General features: G+C 39.7%; 1 protein-coding gene across 3 annotated transcripts in view; it reads right to left on the bottom strand.

Moving 5' to 3' along the window:
* Positions 1-14,052, bottom strand: part of LOC124155554 (protein tincar) — an 803,451-nt gene that overhangs the window by 351,005 nt on the left and 438,394 nt on the right. For all 3 annotated transcript variants that reach the window (XR_006864202.1, XM_046529476.1, XM_046529477.1), the window contains exons 6-8: positions 4,326-4,405; positions 2,766-3,409; positions 1,611-1,857 (exon numbers count right to left, since the gene is read on the bottom strand). Coding sequence is in view for 2 of the 3 variants with exons in the window: in XM_046529476.1 (XP_046385432.1) it covers positions 1,611-1,857; positions 2,766-3,386 (868 nt within the window). In the remaining variant the exon portion in view is untranslated. The remainder of the gene's footprint in view (positions 1-1,610; positions 1,858-2,765; positions 3,410-4,325; positions 4,406-14,052) is intronic.

Genomic DNA, 14,052 nt, shown 5'->3' with positions numbered 1-14,052 from the left:
AGTTACCCGCAATGCACAATCGTGCAAAAGATCCACAGAGAAAAAAATTATTCATCAAAAAATCTTTCGGGCAGTCCAAATCGGGATCTATCGCACGATTGTGCACTGCGGGTGACTCCCGTAAAAAGTTATCACCGTGGCTAGTCCCGGTATACTTTAAACTAGCCAAGAGCGAACACTCTATTTGTCTTATGTCCGGGCCTGCTCTCCGGCTGTGGCGCTGTGCGCCCGATTTGGCCTGCTTGTGGCATCACATGCTCAGCAGTCCAGTTACACCTTGTCCGGTAGTGTCCAAAAATATCCAAAGGGAAAAATGACGCCTCGGTAGCTTAACTGGCTAACGCACTCGACCGGAAATCGGGGGATCCGGGTTCGAATTCCGGTCAAGGCGGATGATTCTTTTCTCTGTGGACTTTCGCCCTTTGCACTAGCCTTCAGTCAAAACCCTTTGATTCTTCACAGAGGGACACATCATCTCCTCACTTCCGCTACAGTCAAAAACCTTCGGGGACGACGAGGGAAAAGCAGATGCCTTCCGTATCTCGTTCAGTTTCTGGAGGATTTGCAAAGTTTCTCAGCCAGACTCAGTCTATCTTTATCTCCTCTTCCCTCACTGCGCACCAAACCTTTCCTCAAACTTTGCTCCGAGGATTTTTCTCGAGATACGAAAACTTTTTACATTTCCGTCCTCTCACGTCTGCATTTAGGAAGAGAAGTAGAGAAAAAGGAAACGGAATACATTTGCACACTCTCCTCACATTTAATGGCGTCACGTCCAGTTTTGTACGAAGCAGAAACAATGGAGATGACCTTAGTTAACACGAAATCTGTTTCAAAATTCATTCGTCTCCTTTCTCTCTCAATTTTTCATCCGTTAAGCACCTCGAAAAACTTTACGGTGAAGTTGCATTTCTTTATTTACAAAATATCGAAGCATAGAGGAGAGAAAAATAGATTTCGGCTGAGATATAATTATGAAGCAAAGTTTTGCCCTATAAACTACATTGAGTTTCCTCCCATCCATTACCAAAACTAATGCTCAGTTCCCAAGAGTAGACGCTCAGTGACACTGTTTCTTAAAGAACTCCAGTACATGATGAGGGAGATTTCAGTAGATTCACTCCACAGGTCAATGAACCTGACTATTTAAGGAGAAAAAGAGTTACAATTTTTTGGTACGCGAAATCTGAATCAAAACATGAAATAACCAAGAATAAAGCCGAAAAAAAAGAAAATACCTTAAAGTATCGAATAAATATCCCTCATCAATTCGACAAATAGGTTTATCGGTCTCACAAAATTAACCTCTGATCAAACGTATACTTTACCGTAAGGGCAATTTGGGAATAAATAGTAGTTTGAATAGATTTATCGAACAAATACGGAATAGAATAAAACTGAAGTTTAAAAAACCTAATGATACGATTTTTGATACTCTCGTTAAGGAAAGAATGACACGTTGAATTATGGAAAAATACGCTTGTACAAAAGAAAGCAGAAAAATACGACAAGCTCAATCCTTGGGCCACCCATTCTGAAACTACTGCATCCCATAGGAAGATAAATAAATCCTAAGATTCGTTCAAGGGAAATATGTGAGGAATTCTTACCTTTAGGGAGGAATCCGGCTTGGATGAGGCGCGCCTCCATGATGAGTCTGGCGAGGAGCAGGCAGAATGCGGAGACGAGGTGCAGGAAGGGTGCGGTGGGGCCTCCGTGCGTCCAGAGGCTGCCCAACAGGCCCCCGCTCCCTCCACCCCCGCTTCCCCCGCCCCCAAGGCTCAGGCCGGAAGGGTCGCGGGAGCACGCGTCCAGCTGCACGCCGTGCTTATAGCCGTCGTTGGCCAGATTGCCCACCTGCGAAGCACGGAAAGACATTTGGATATACTACTATGATATCAAACAAGTATTCACGACGTAACTTCTCCAATTTATTAATGTAAGGTGCAGAGAAATTGGATTGATAATATAATATGACAGGTCTAATTCGCAGGCAAAGTTTATTAGATGGAATTTCGTAAAAACTCAGAGATTGTATTTATTTTCTTCCCTTTGCCGCACCAATCAGTCACTCATATCCTGTGAAAGATATTCCTAACTGACGCGCAAAGCAATACACTGGTCTGCACTTGAATTTCCACACTGAGACACTAAATAGCACAGCATTCATTTTAATAACTAAATAATAACGAGAATTCTGAAATATCTATTTTTAATCATCAATCAATGTAAAATAAATTAAATCATGCCATTAATCCAGGAAGGTATCGAAAGTGGATTTTTCAATACACAATCTTATGAATATATATTTCCAGTCGTCATAATTATTAAGTTGATCCAATAATTGAGTTAAGTAAATATGTCCATTATTTTGAACTAACTCCACGGCGGGTTAACGTATATCCCCATTGATGACTGCGTAGGTCAGTCAAAACATGGATATCAGAGATCTAACTTAAAATGGAAATCAGAGATCCAGTCTCCACAGATATTTCATACTTATTTGGATTCTTATTAATTTTTTATTTTTATTTTATTTTATTCCCAAACCTCCGAATACAGCTCTCATAGGCCATTTTAAATCGGGGCATTTAACAAATTCAACAATGAAACGTACACGAACAACCATGCCCTGGATAAGGGAAATTACCCAGGCGGGACTCGAACCCGCGACCTCATGTTTGGCAGGCGAGGAATTTACCTCTTTTTTAATTTAATTTACGGATTTAATGCGTTTACTCAATGTCTGGCGTAAGAATGCTCACCTTGAAGACGGCGGCGAAGAGGAATGGCGGCACGAGCACGACGGCCAGTGCTCCCAGCCCCAGACACACGGTCATCTCGATCCCCGGCCCCGGGTGCAGCGGGAACGTGCCGAGGGGCGGCGGGTCCTGCGCCGGCCACGGCAGCTCCACCACGGCCGCCATCCGCTTGAGAGCGGCCGAGATGACGCACGCCTCGAGGACCAGGGCCACGAAGCCGTACCAAACGGACCAGAGCGAGTTGAGGTGAAGCTTGCGGCCGAGGAATCGGCAACAGCAGCAGCAGCAGTCCTCCGAGTCCCGCCTCCGCTTGCTGTGGTGGTGGTGGTGGCGATGGTGGTGGTGCCCGGAGGCGGAGGAGCGACGCGTGAGGGACGAGGAGGAGGCGGAGGAGGCGGCGGCCGAACAGGAGGAGGAGGAGGAGGCGGAGGAGGGCAGGGAGCACGGGGGGTTGCCGTTGGGGCCCCCGGGGGAGGGACCGCCGTTGGGGGCGGAGGAGGGCCCCGGAGAGGTGGACGGGGGCGACTTGGAGGACGGCGAGACGGTCATGATCCGCTTGCCGGCACGGGTCACGCCTCCCGCGCTCCCCTCGTACGGCTGCATCAGGCTGCCCGTCATCGACATGATTGAGGCCGGTCTCGGGGTGCCTGCAAGGAGAGAAATGAGAGAATTAGTAAAGAGGTTTCAACGGTAGATTCTGAAATTAAGTTAAATAATAAATATGAAAATGGACCTAAACTTGATCAATTGAACCAATTCGGGCGTGATATAGTGGAGTTTCGGCATATTGAAATGAAAGGTAGCTGTACTTTTTTACAAGTATTTAATGGGAACGACGTAATTTAATGTATAGGACTTTGTATAAGATAAGACTCTTGTAAAAGATGATGGCTCTGTGACCCGAAAAATGTCATACGCATTAATTTATTGTGGAAATGTGCAACTTCCTTTCATTTCTAAATGTAAACTTGACTTCTTATCGTGATTTTCCGGCTGTCGAGACAGTGCAATTTCTGCGATATACCTTTTACAACTTTCACTAAAATATCGGGGATTTTTATAGTTCCCTACGAAAATAAATATTAAACATGCGAAGAAAAACTGTAAATTGAAACTATAGTATTCATTTATGCCACAGTTATTGTTTGATACACATAAATTATGATATTAGTAAAATAAATACTAAAAAAGGAAGCTTAGCCTAGCTAATCCTAAGCTACTTGTACTAATAACAAGTTAACGAAAAACTTACTCGGTAAGTGAAGTCAAAAACAAGAATTGCTAAGAAAAATATAGTCGCAAAAAAGCGACGATTCAATGCTCGAAATCTTCCAACTTGCCCCAGAGACTTTCATACGTAGTGCTACGATTTACGCAAATGAATACAAGGAGTGATGACAAAATGCTAAAGTTAACAATATTTACATTATTTCGAATTCCAAATGTGAAAAAATACCTGTTAACTCATTAGAAGGAATTAATAAAAGTCATCAATGATGAATACGTACAGATAGGTTAAAATTATGCGATATATTCATTAAAAATGTATTTCACATGACGTACCTTTTTGATTTATGTCTTTCCTTCAACGGCCTTCGGTGAAATCTCTACCACGGCAGTGATCGAACATGGTTCAGCTGGACCTGCAAGAAAGGAGAATGGATGTATTTAATGAATCATATAGAAAACATTGCCAATATCCTTAGTTACCGTTTACAGAGAATAGTTATATTTTTCTACTTAAATTTGGCATGCAGAAAAGTTTACATGGCAACAGCGATATATTTTAAAGACACGCAATACTTTTGAAAAGGCATTGAATATAACAACACAGCAGGGAGAAGCTCTACCAAATTTTCTACAAATTTTAGTAGAGTATCGTCTCATAGGAAAATTGAAAAATAAGGAATGCGGGCATAGTTACAACATGAAAAGATTAATTTTCGTCTGAAGACTTTCACAGCTTCTTTTATCTATGTTTTTTAAATGTTTTCTACACAGCAATACCCGAAAACCACCAGCAACATAGATGAAAAGATTAAATGGCATATTTTATCAAATATTCATAATATCTGACGTTTCGCAACTGTAATGAGGGGATATTTTAATATGTCCATCCGTCCTGGTTACTTACACGATGCCTACTCTTCCGAATAAGCTGCGACGATATTTCTTCCGTTTTAATTAACAGCTCATTAATAAGGTAACAGTGGAGATCCTACAGAGCAACACCCTCGACCATAACCCTCTCAAAGCGACACAGCCACCCCCCCTCCTCCTCCCTCGAGTATTTCAAAATTGCCAAAGTTTCCGCCACCCGCCAACAAAAATAAAGCCTCAGTCAACAGCCGGAGTCGCCCCCTCGCGTCAGATGTGAGTGCGGGAAGGGAACGAAACCTCCCCATTCCACGGCTGAAAACCAAAGCTACCGGGATTCACCCAAGCATACCACTGGAAACGGGCCAATATCACGAGAAATTAGCCGTTGAAGTTTCTTTCCGACGGGTATTTTCTCTGAATACCCCAAAATTAGCAGACCATCGTGAAAGGTTTTTAGTTTAGTTGTTTATCATAAGGCTTCTTCAAGATAAAAACTCATTGCGGCTCTCCTTACTATACTTGTCTACCATTTGTCACTGCTATTCATCACCAGCCGGCTAAAAAAGTTTCAATATATTAATAAACATATCATTTTTCCTAATTGGTAGGCCACAGGAGGTCAAAAGGAGCAAAACAAGAAGTCGGGATATTATTCAATGCAAGAGATATAAAATCAAATGCAGGTCCAAAAATATCGAATTCGAATATTTTTATCGATTAAAATTAAATCTTAGGGAGTTCGAATTCACATGAAAACAGTAGACTGATTAATCGCCATCACCCCAATCATTAAACGGGGAAACCGTAGTAACATTCCTTAATGGAAATACAAAAACAAGGTGCGGGCCGCATAAATTATAGCCCAGATGGCTTGTGCCCGAATTCGGTCAGAAAAAAGAGAAAAGTTACAGGAAACGTGTCCGAAAAATAGTTCGGGACAGATGAGGCGCCCAAATGAAGACGGACGAAGTATGTGAAAACTACCGGCGCGGAATGAAATCATATGATAATCACCACAATAAATCAATTTTTTATAAACTAGTAAGCAAATGATTATAGAGTACAGATTACTTTCACAATACCTAGATTGGTGGATGTTATTTTAAAATTAGGTATCATTGAATCAACAATGCGCGATTCCTCAAATACACAGAGTGCTTAAATTAGTGTTTTTTCATTCGATTCTGTACCTTTAAAAAACCTTCAAAGGGGATTCTGCGTAATGTTGTTAATATCAGGTTGACAATGCAATCAATCACTCAAAAAAATATAAAACCATTCCTTTCGCGTCGAGACGCGTTCAGCAATCTTCACGTAATCACGAAGAACAAAAATACCATCGCATTAATAAGGACAGCGCCTACGTCGAAGATTTCGGCAGCAGACTTGAACAAACAAAAGACGTCCGCGCTGCGTGGCGTTCGACCAGACGTTTCTCCCTCCCCCTCGCTGCCATTTCCTCCGCACCCAGTCTTTTCGATGCGGTATTGATTTGCCTCCCTCCTCCACTGCACGCGTGCTGCGGTTGTTAAGGCCTCGGGGTGCCGCGCTCACCTCTCCCGCACCCGCCCTCGCTCGCTGCACCACGCACACTCCACGCACTCCTGCATCCAACCCTCTCGTCACGGATTTTGCGTCGCCGCGCTCTCCTTCCCGCTCGCATGCCTCATTAATTTACTCACATATTTTTGGGTCCGGTGGGTTTCTACACTTCCGAAATACCAATTGGAATTTGTAATACAGTGGAACTTGGATAATTCAAACATCAAGGTACGAGTTCAAAACTACGAAATATCCAAAAATTTGAATTAAATAATTCCTTAATAAATAGATCCAAAACAATAAAATTCATATTTCCAATCAAGACTCTTTATTAAATTGGCACTCTTGAAATACAAAAACTTTGATTAACGCCTGTTAAAAAGATTAAAATAACCTTAAAACAGGAATGTAGTACAAACAAACACTACTGTTTTTAAAAAAAGGATGATATTTTTGCCTGTTTCTTAGAATTAAGTCTCTCGGCTGCTATAAAAGATTCTATTTACATCGCGCATTTTGTCTAACACAAACCTTTTGACAATAGCGTTAGTAAAGTATATTTTCCGATGGATTCATAATTATTTTTAGTCGCAGATTATAATTTATACCTTAATTTGATACATCAAAAATGCGAATTGTCCAAAATAAAATTCGAATGATCTACAAATTTTTAGCCTTGTTTGAATACAAAATGCTAGGGACCAAGAGGAATATTCGAATTGAAGAAGTTCGAATTATCCAGGTTCCGTAGTATAAGAGACACACTGGGTTCTCTAAGGGTTGTATTCAATGAAACCACTATAACCAAGTTTCTAAGCAACATTAAAAATGCATACATTATCAGCTCTATTCAGGAATTACTTAAACTACTCGTTATTTTACGCTGTAAAGTTTAATGCCGAGAATTTAAGCTGCCACAATAATTATGATTGAGAAAAAATTTCACATTTTTCAAATGAGAAGTTTGGAAATTTAACCTCTCCCAAAAGCAGCAGATTATAAAGGGTTAATGAAACACTAGGTTTTCATGCGTAATGGTGTACAAGTAGGCATTACAAAAGAGACTGTAACAAATTAAATGGTAATATGAAGAAACCGAACCATTAAACTTTCAACTGAATATTGATCAGAGTCAGTTCTCTCTTTAATGAGTTCCTCAGGTGGGAGCCTAAAGAAAATAAAGGCGTCAGAGGAATAATTTTCTTAAAGCCGTATGTTTCTATACTCCCGATTAAAAGATGAATTTCTAAGAAAAAAGGTATCCACGATGATGAAAGAACTGAGTTGGAAAGGTACGTTGATATATGTACTAGTACAAAGATATGCACACACAGAAAAAAACGGTAAAGGTTTAATACAGAACTTAAGAAACACAGATTAGTTAGTCCACTCTCTACCAAATTCTCCAAAAGAAATTCCAATAAAAAGAGAAAAATCTTTGTAATAGTTACGCAAAAAGTTAAATTTTCAATCGGAATTTACCGTTAGAATGAAATGATTCTGATACTTCAAGAATTTAATAATACAAATTCATTTGATGTCGCGGATGGTAGAGGAATATATATGATTAGATTGATCTGTTCAATTAAAAAATTGTTTGCCTTCATCGGGACTTAAACTGGGATATTTCAGAGGCCAATCCATAGATTGATTGATTCATTAAAAACGCTTACCTTCTAAATGCAATTAAGCGGGAATTTAATGAATAAAAACATGTCTGACCGATAACAATTGAGCTAGCCGGTTCAGAAGCACGGACAAATCAATTGATTTTTTCATGGAAAATTTTATCCTTTGATGAAAAAAAAATCCGTTCTTCTCTCGTATTTTAACCTCTTTTCCTTTTCCAAAAGCCAATCTTCATTGAAAACTACATTTTTACGGGACCTAAAGTAAATTTATAAATTAAAGGGAACCAGTAGCTTCATTATATTTGATTTTCACAAAATATTTTCATATCTGATACAAAGAGATAACTTATGCATTATTTAGCCTATGGCTACCATGGGAATAGATGAAATAATGAATGGTGATTCATTGTATCCTCGTATATAAAGCCGAAACTTTAAATTGAACTTACCTGCTTTCTGCATTATCTCATAAAACCTCATTTTCCTAATGCCTTATACCAGTAATTCTATTAGGATGTTAAGATGAAGCCCCATATTTCCGTAGCTGATGAAACTCATACATCACACACGTTCGAGATAACGCGTTACACATTTATATATACGGCGCAGATACTGGTAAAAATAGAGTCTAAAAGCATGAGTATAACGAAAAAATTAGCCTCAATTTAGGAAAGTAGCTATCTGCAACAAAAAGATAACGCATAATTTATTTAGCATCAAAAAGGTATTTCCCTTACTTCCACTTCATTTTCTTGTCATGAGATTTACAGTAAAATTGAAAAGAAATAGCAACTTCTGAAACCAACGTTCCATGAAATATTCTTTCACGAAAACCTCTGGTCCTGAGACAAACGACAGATATTTTTGATCACATATAATAATTGCCCTCATTATTACAGATGAGTTCTTTCGTGCGCAAAAACACGATTAAATTTCATGAATTTCTGGAGAACTGAACCCAACACAGAGTAGCTGATTTACGATAGAAACTGTGTTGGTACTTCCTCTAAGCATAAAATCCATTCAATTCGTTCGAATAATTTACGGTCGTTAGCATTGCCAGCGTGTACGCCGTGACCCTCGACTCCGTTTCCACAAATCCAACGTCTCGTGAAATAGCATATGCGTGGATGAGAGATACCCACGCCTTTTTTGGAGAGAACGGGAGAAGAGAATGCATCGCTGCACCATCGTATCGTTACTCGACGGAAGCGTTCATGGAATGGGGGCGCAGGGAAATATATGTGTGTATATATATCAGTGGCGGCTCGTGAGTCAAATGTTGGGAGGGGCACACTCCACCGGGGGGTCAAAATTTATTAATATTTTGGGCATTTTAGTGAGTTTTTAAGGCATTATAGAGACCATTATGACTCCATAAAACACAAAAAATCACTGAACCGATTAAATCAACTACAGCTGGGCCTATTTACATTAAAACAATTTACACATAATAAGTCAACTGGTCACCAAAACAAGGTATTCTGCAACACCAAGATTATACAGCCGCCGGGCGGCGCGGCGGTGTCAACTCACTAGATACTTCGCGTTGCGCATGCTCGGACGGCGTCCCAAGACTTCCATAAGGCACCAGCTTAGACGCGTCATAGCACCAGCAGCCCCCACCATTACCACTCTTCGTATAACTGCATGGTGATGGGTTGGGACGTTCTGGCCACGGCCCCGCAGCTACAAATGCGAACTTCTCGCGCTATTTTTGCGTGTTTTTCCTACATTTTCGGTGTATGCGATTGAAAAAAATACATTGGTTAATAAGATGTATAATTGTAATTGAATGGGTATTTAATTTTTTTTCCTTTTTCAAATCTTTGGGAGTGGCAGCGACCGTGAGTCATTATGAGCAAGCCGCCACTGATATATATATTACGCCCCAACCACCGCAGATTGACATTAGACATCAAATTTCTTAACCGCATCATGAATGGGTCCTTCAGAACCAGTGATCTCCAAACATTCTTTTCACTACGCATTCCTGCTCGCAAAAACGGCAATACTGAAGCACTATACCAGCCCAATTTCCGTCTGGCAATATCTTTTTCCGCCTACCTTCTATTTTCAATTCAATCTCCAATACTTCTTCCTCTCTTGACATCTTTGCCTCCCGCTCCAATTTTAATAACCAAGTGAAAAGTCTATCTTTTCGACACCGATCTTTTGTATGTATTGTTTACGTTGAAAATGGTTGTTATTTATGATATTATTTTTATACACGTCAATTAATTATATTTACATAATTTATTTTGTTTATAAATCAATTTAAAGGCCTAAGTGCTGCTTTTGGTGTGATATACTTAAATAAATATCCCAGATTCAAGAGAAATGCCTCATCACACCCTTGTTCCCTCGACTTTCCGAGCACCCTACCCCTCTCTCTTCAGCCACTGGAGAAACTGCTCCCACTCCACGGCGCGTCTTATTCCCTCCCGACTGCTGCATCCCATACTCATCTTCCCCCTACGATTCATTCCCGACCTGACTTCTTCCTTCCCTGCACTCGATGCACACTCCACAAGCACAAGTGGCTTCCTTCATCCATCCTCCTGCCCCCTCAGCCTCTTCCGCAGCAATGTTAACGTTTTTTTCTCAATTGCTACCCACTCGATCCTCACATTTTAATTAAAACGAGATCTCGATTATACGATCTTCGGATCTGAATATGCATCCCCTTCTTCTTTATCAGCATAATTTACGCTGTGGTTAGTAACGGAAGGATGTAATACTGGAAACAGATGGGCATAGTAATCATATTGAACATAAGGAATTTGTTCATGTAAAACGAAGAGAAATGACAGAAAGAGCAGCTAGAAAACCAGTGCCAAAAACAAGAGTTATCATCTATTTCGTCGCATTAAATAATATGTCGTGAACAAATCAAATTAAGAATTATACTTGTTAAAATAAAAAAATCAGTGAAATTCAACAAGCATATTTTTAAACTAAAAATTGAAGAAACGATTTATTATGAAATGGGCTGTTTTAGTGATGGGATATAAATATTTACGCTGATTGAGTATAGCTATGAAGCATAAAATTTTTATCGCAAACTCTCAAGGATCGCTTTCCCACCATTTCCCAATCGTTTCACCAACGATTAATACAAGCGAAAATTATATTTTGGTTTTTCAGACAAAGTACAAATAGCAATATTATTATATGTAATTTTTATCTTCCTCGTACACTGCTATCAATAAATTATCATCGAGATGTCAAGGTTTTTCCAATGATTCCAGTTATTATATATAATACGGTAAATAATTTTTGGGTATTTTGGTAATTTAATTTAAACTTCAATAAAAAAGCCTTAAAAATTTACATTCTCAAGAATTAGATTACAATACCTCGTCTAAGTGGTTCCACTAAAGCCATCGTTGAATGTTCAGCTTCTAGATATAGTGCACCAAAATTGACATAAATAAGTCAATTCACATGGTTTATGTTAATTACTGCTCATACGGTAACTTGTTTTTAGTTAAATCGTAATTTCTCATTCATACAATAAAAATTCCTTGACGTAAGAGAGGTAGTAACTGTTTTACATAGTTTCCGCGTATGCTTTATGCATTGAGAATACCTTTCAAGCGCTCATTCTATTCTAAGCACTAAGCATACACTCTATTCTTGAAATTTAACTTTATTTTAAGATTAAAAATACTTTGCGTGGATCGAAAGTGCAAACTAAAAAATAATCGATTGACAGCATATGTGTGCAAAGTCGACAAATTCGTCGGTAAATTATCACTATGGGCAAGTATTGCTCTTCTATGAGAGAGATAGACATCGATAGTGATATTTTTGCTCCGAATCGAAAGAAAAGACGTGCGAAACAACTGCAATAGAACTGTAACCCAGTTAGTAGATGGATTCCATGTCCTACCCCATGGACTCCCCATCCTGGCCACACCATTCCCTACTTCTTCCAGTGAACTCCGCGTTAAAATTCATTCGCTAACCCCTAGGCCCCACCATCCTTGGCGCTCATCCCCTTCAGGATAAACTCACCCTCGGCACAACACGACCCATGCGTCTTACTCCCGTGTAATTCTCACTGACAAGACTCGCACACAGCACTCGAATAAAAAGGCTTCGCTTGCGCGCGTGAGGGAAGAGCACTTTCCGAAGAAAACACTCGGAATATTCCACGACCCCCATTCCGCTTCTATCTCCAACCCCCCCCCCACTGCCTTCTCTCTAACCCTATACAAGACTCTTCTACCCCCAGCTTTGTGTGCCTTCCCCTCTTCCCGTGTATCCGGCCACTTCAGAAATCGTTTCTCAACGTCATACATTCGTGCTATAGTGCCCCCTCACCACAGTTTCGTCCCCTTTAAAAAAAAAAAAAGACTGCCGCGTCTTATCTTCCCATCCCCCCACACAATTCGGTTTAAGATAACACACACAGAGTACCACGCCCCTTTTTCCCCTTAATTCCTTCCACGCACCCCACAAAGTGTCGCGAAGAAAAAAACCTACTTCGTGTGTGTGGTAAGGGGAGACAGACACCTGTCGATCACGTCCCTCGAGCTGTCTTTCTTCCCTTCAAGGAAGGGAGACGGTTAAAAAGGCTAATGACTCATGAGAACGTAACAAATGACGGAGCAGAGGAGAGTCCGGAGAACGGACTGCGTGTGATATTTGTTGACACCAGGACGTTTGTGTTGCTCTAATTTTCCTGCCATTGTTCGGAGCAAACTTTTCGCGTGTGCTTTGTTTTTTTTGTCTATTGTTGGCGGTAACTAGAGAGAGAGAGGAAATTGATGTAGACGCTCATTTGACCTTTTTTCAGTCAACTTTCACAAATAGTTTGCAAAAAAATATACAGTCCAAAAATTTTCTTTGAAGCGGATTTTTTCTTAGCTTTAACCAACTGCTTTAGCGCGAAATGAAAGTTCGAGAAAAAGTAGGTGGGGTCTCTACTACGCCATTGGTAGCACACACAGCTTAAGAATGAGGGAATCCACCAACGCTTTGCCATGAAAAAATTACCTACTGAGAGCTTTAGTAACTCCCGAGAATGCTTTAGCTATTTTCCTTCTCAAACAACTTTATTTTAAGGGGAATAGAATTTAAGTACCTGCGTCTTACTATTTTGTATTTTAAATTCATTCCCTGGAAAACTTAAAAAGGTACACCAAACATTTTCGATACAAACCGTCGTCACTCACAGCAAACCCCACCTAGTGCTATTGCTAATATCGCTTTTCATTGTAGTCGAGCGTTTGGAATTTTATAACCTGAGCATTTTTTGTTATATTTTTGGAAAATCAAATTTTAAATGATATAAAACGCTCCTACAATTACCATTGTCACTGGATGACAAGGAGAATTAATGGACATATTCAAAAAGCATAATTATTCGAAATGCGGGAATCCAACGAATAAGAATCAGTTCTAAATTAGCTTTGCATTCAGAATTTCTTATTTAAATTAAAATTACTAATGAAATCATTCGAAAACACCTATTCATCTCTGAAAGACATTAGATAGAGCGAGCTTCCCGCATATTAATTGACCACTTGACCCCTGGTCTACTACATTTCTCGAATTCATCGGCCCTAGACGCTCCTGAACTTCATGCTCAAAATCTTTTATTTTTCTTGGATGCTAATTACCAGCCGAAATAATTGGATGCAATCAAAAAGTGTCTGGAAAAGGTACCTTATTCACAAAAATCTTCTCAACTTACTTAGAATCTGATCTCTTCAAAGGGAGAGTAACCTAATTGATTTTCCACCGTCGTAAGTACACACCTTTTCAAATACTTCAATGAAAAATAAATAAATCATTAGTTCTTGGCGTAATGAAGTACTCTTCATTCCTTTGATCATATAACTTTGCCTTCTTGGCGTATCTTTATGTATTTTATTTTCAGGTCACTTTATCGATAGCGCAAGCTTTAATGTTCGGTCAGCAAAAATTTTAGCTCTCCCAGGGAGTAAAAAGGTTTCCATATTCTTTTATAAATAGTACAGGTACTTAATCTATTATGCCATTAGTCT

Source organism: Ischnura elegans, chromosome 3 (genome assembly GCF_921293095.1).
Source record: "Ischnura elegans chromosome 3, ioIscEleg1.1, whole genome shotgun sequence".
Lineage (NCBI taxonomy): Eukaryota > Metazoa > Arthropoda > Insecta > Odonata > Coenagrionidae > Ischnura > Ischnura elegans.
The sequence above is the reverse complement of the archived record's forward strand: the minus strand, read 5'-3'. Positions and strand labels throughout refer to the sequence as shown.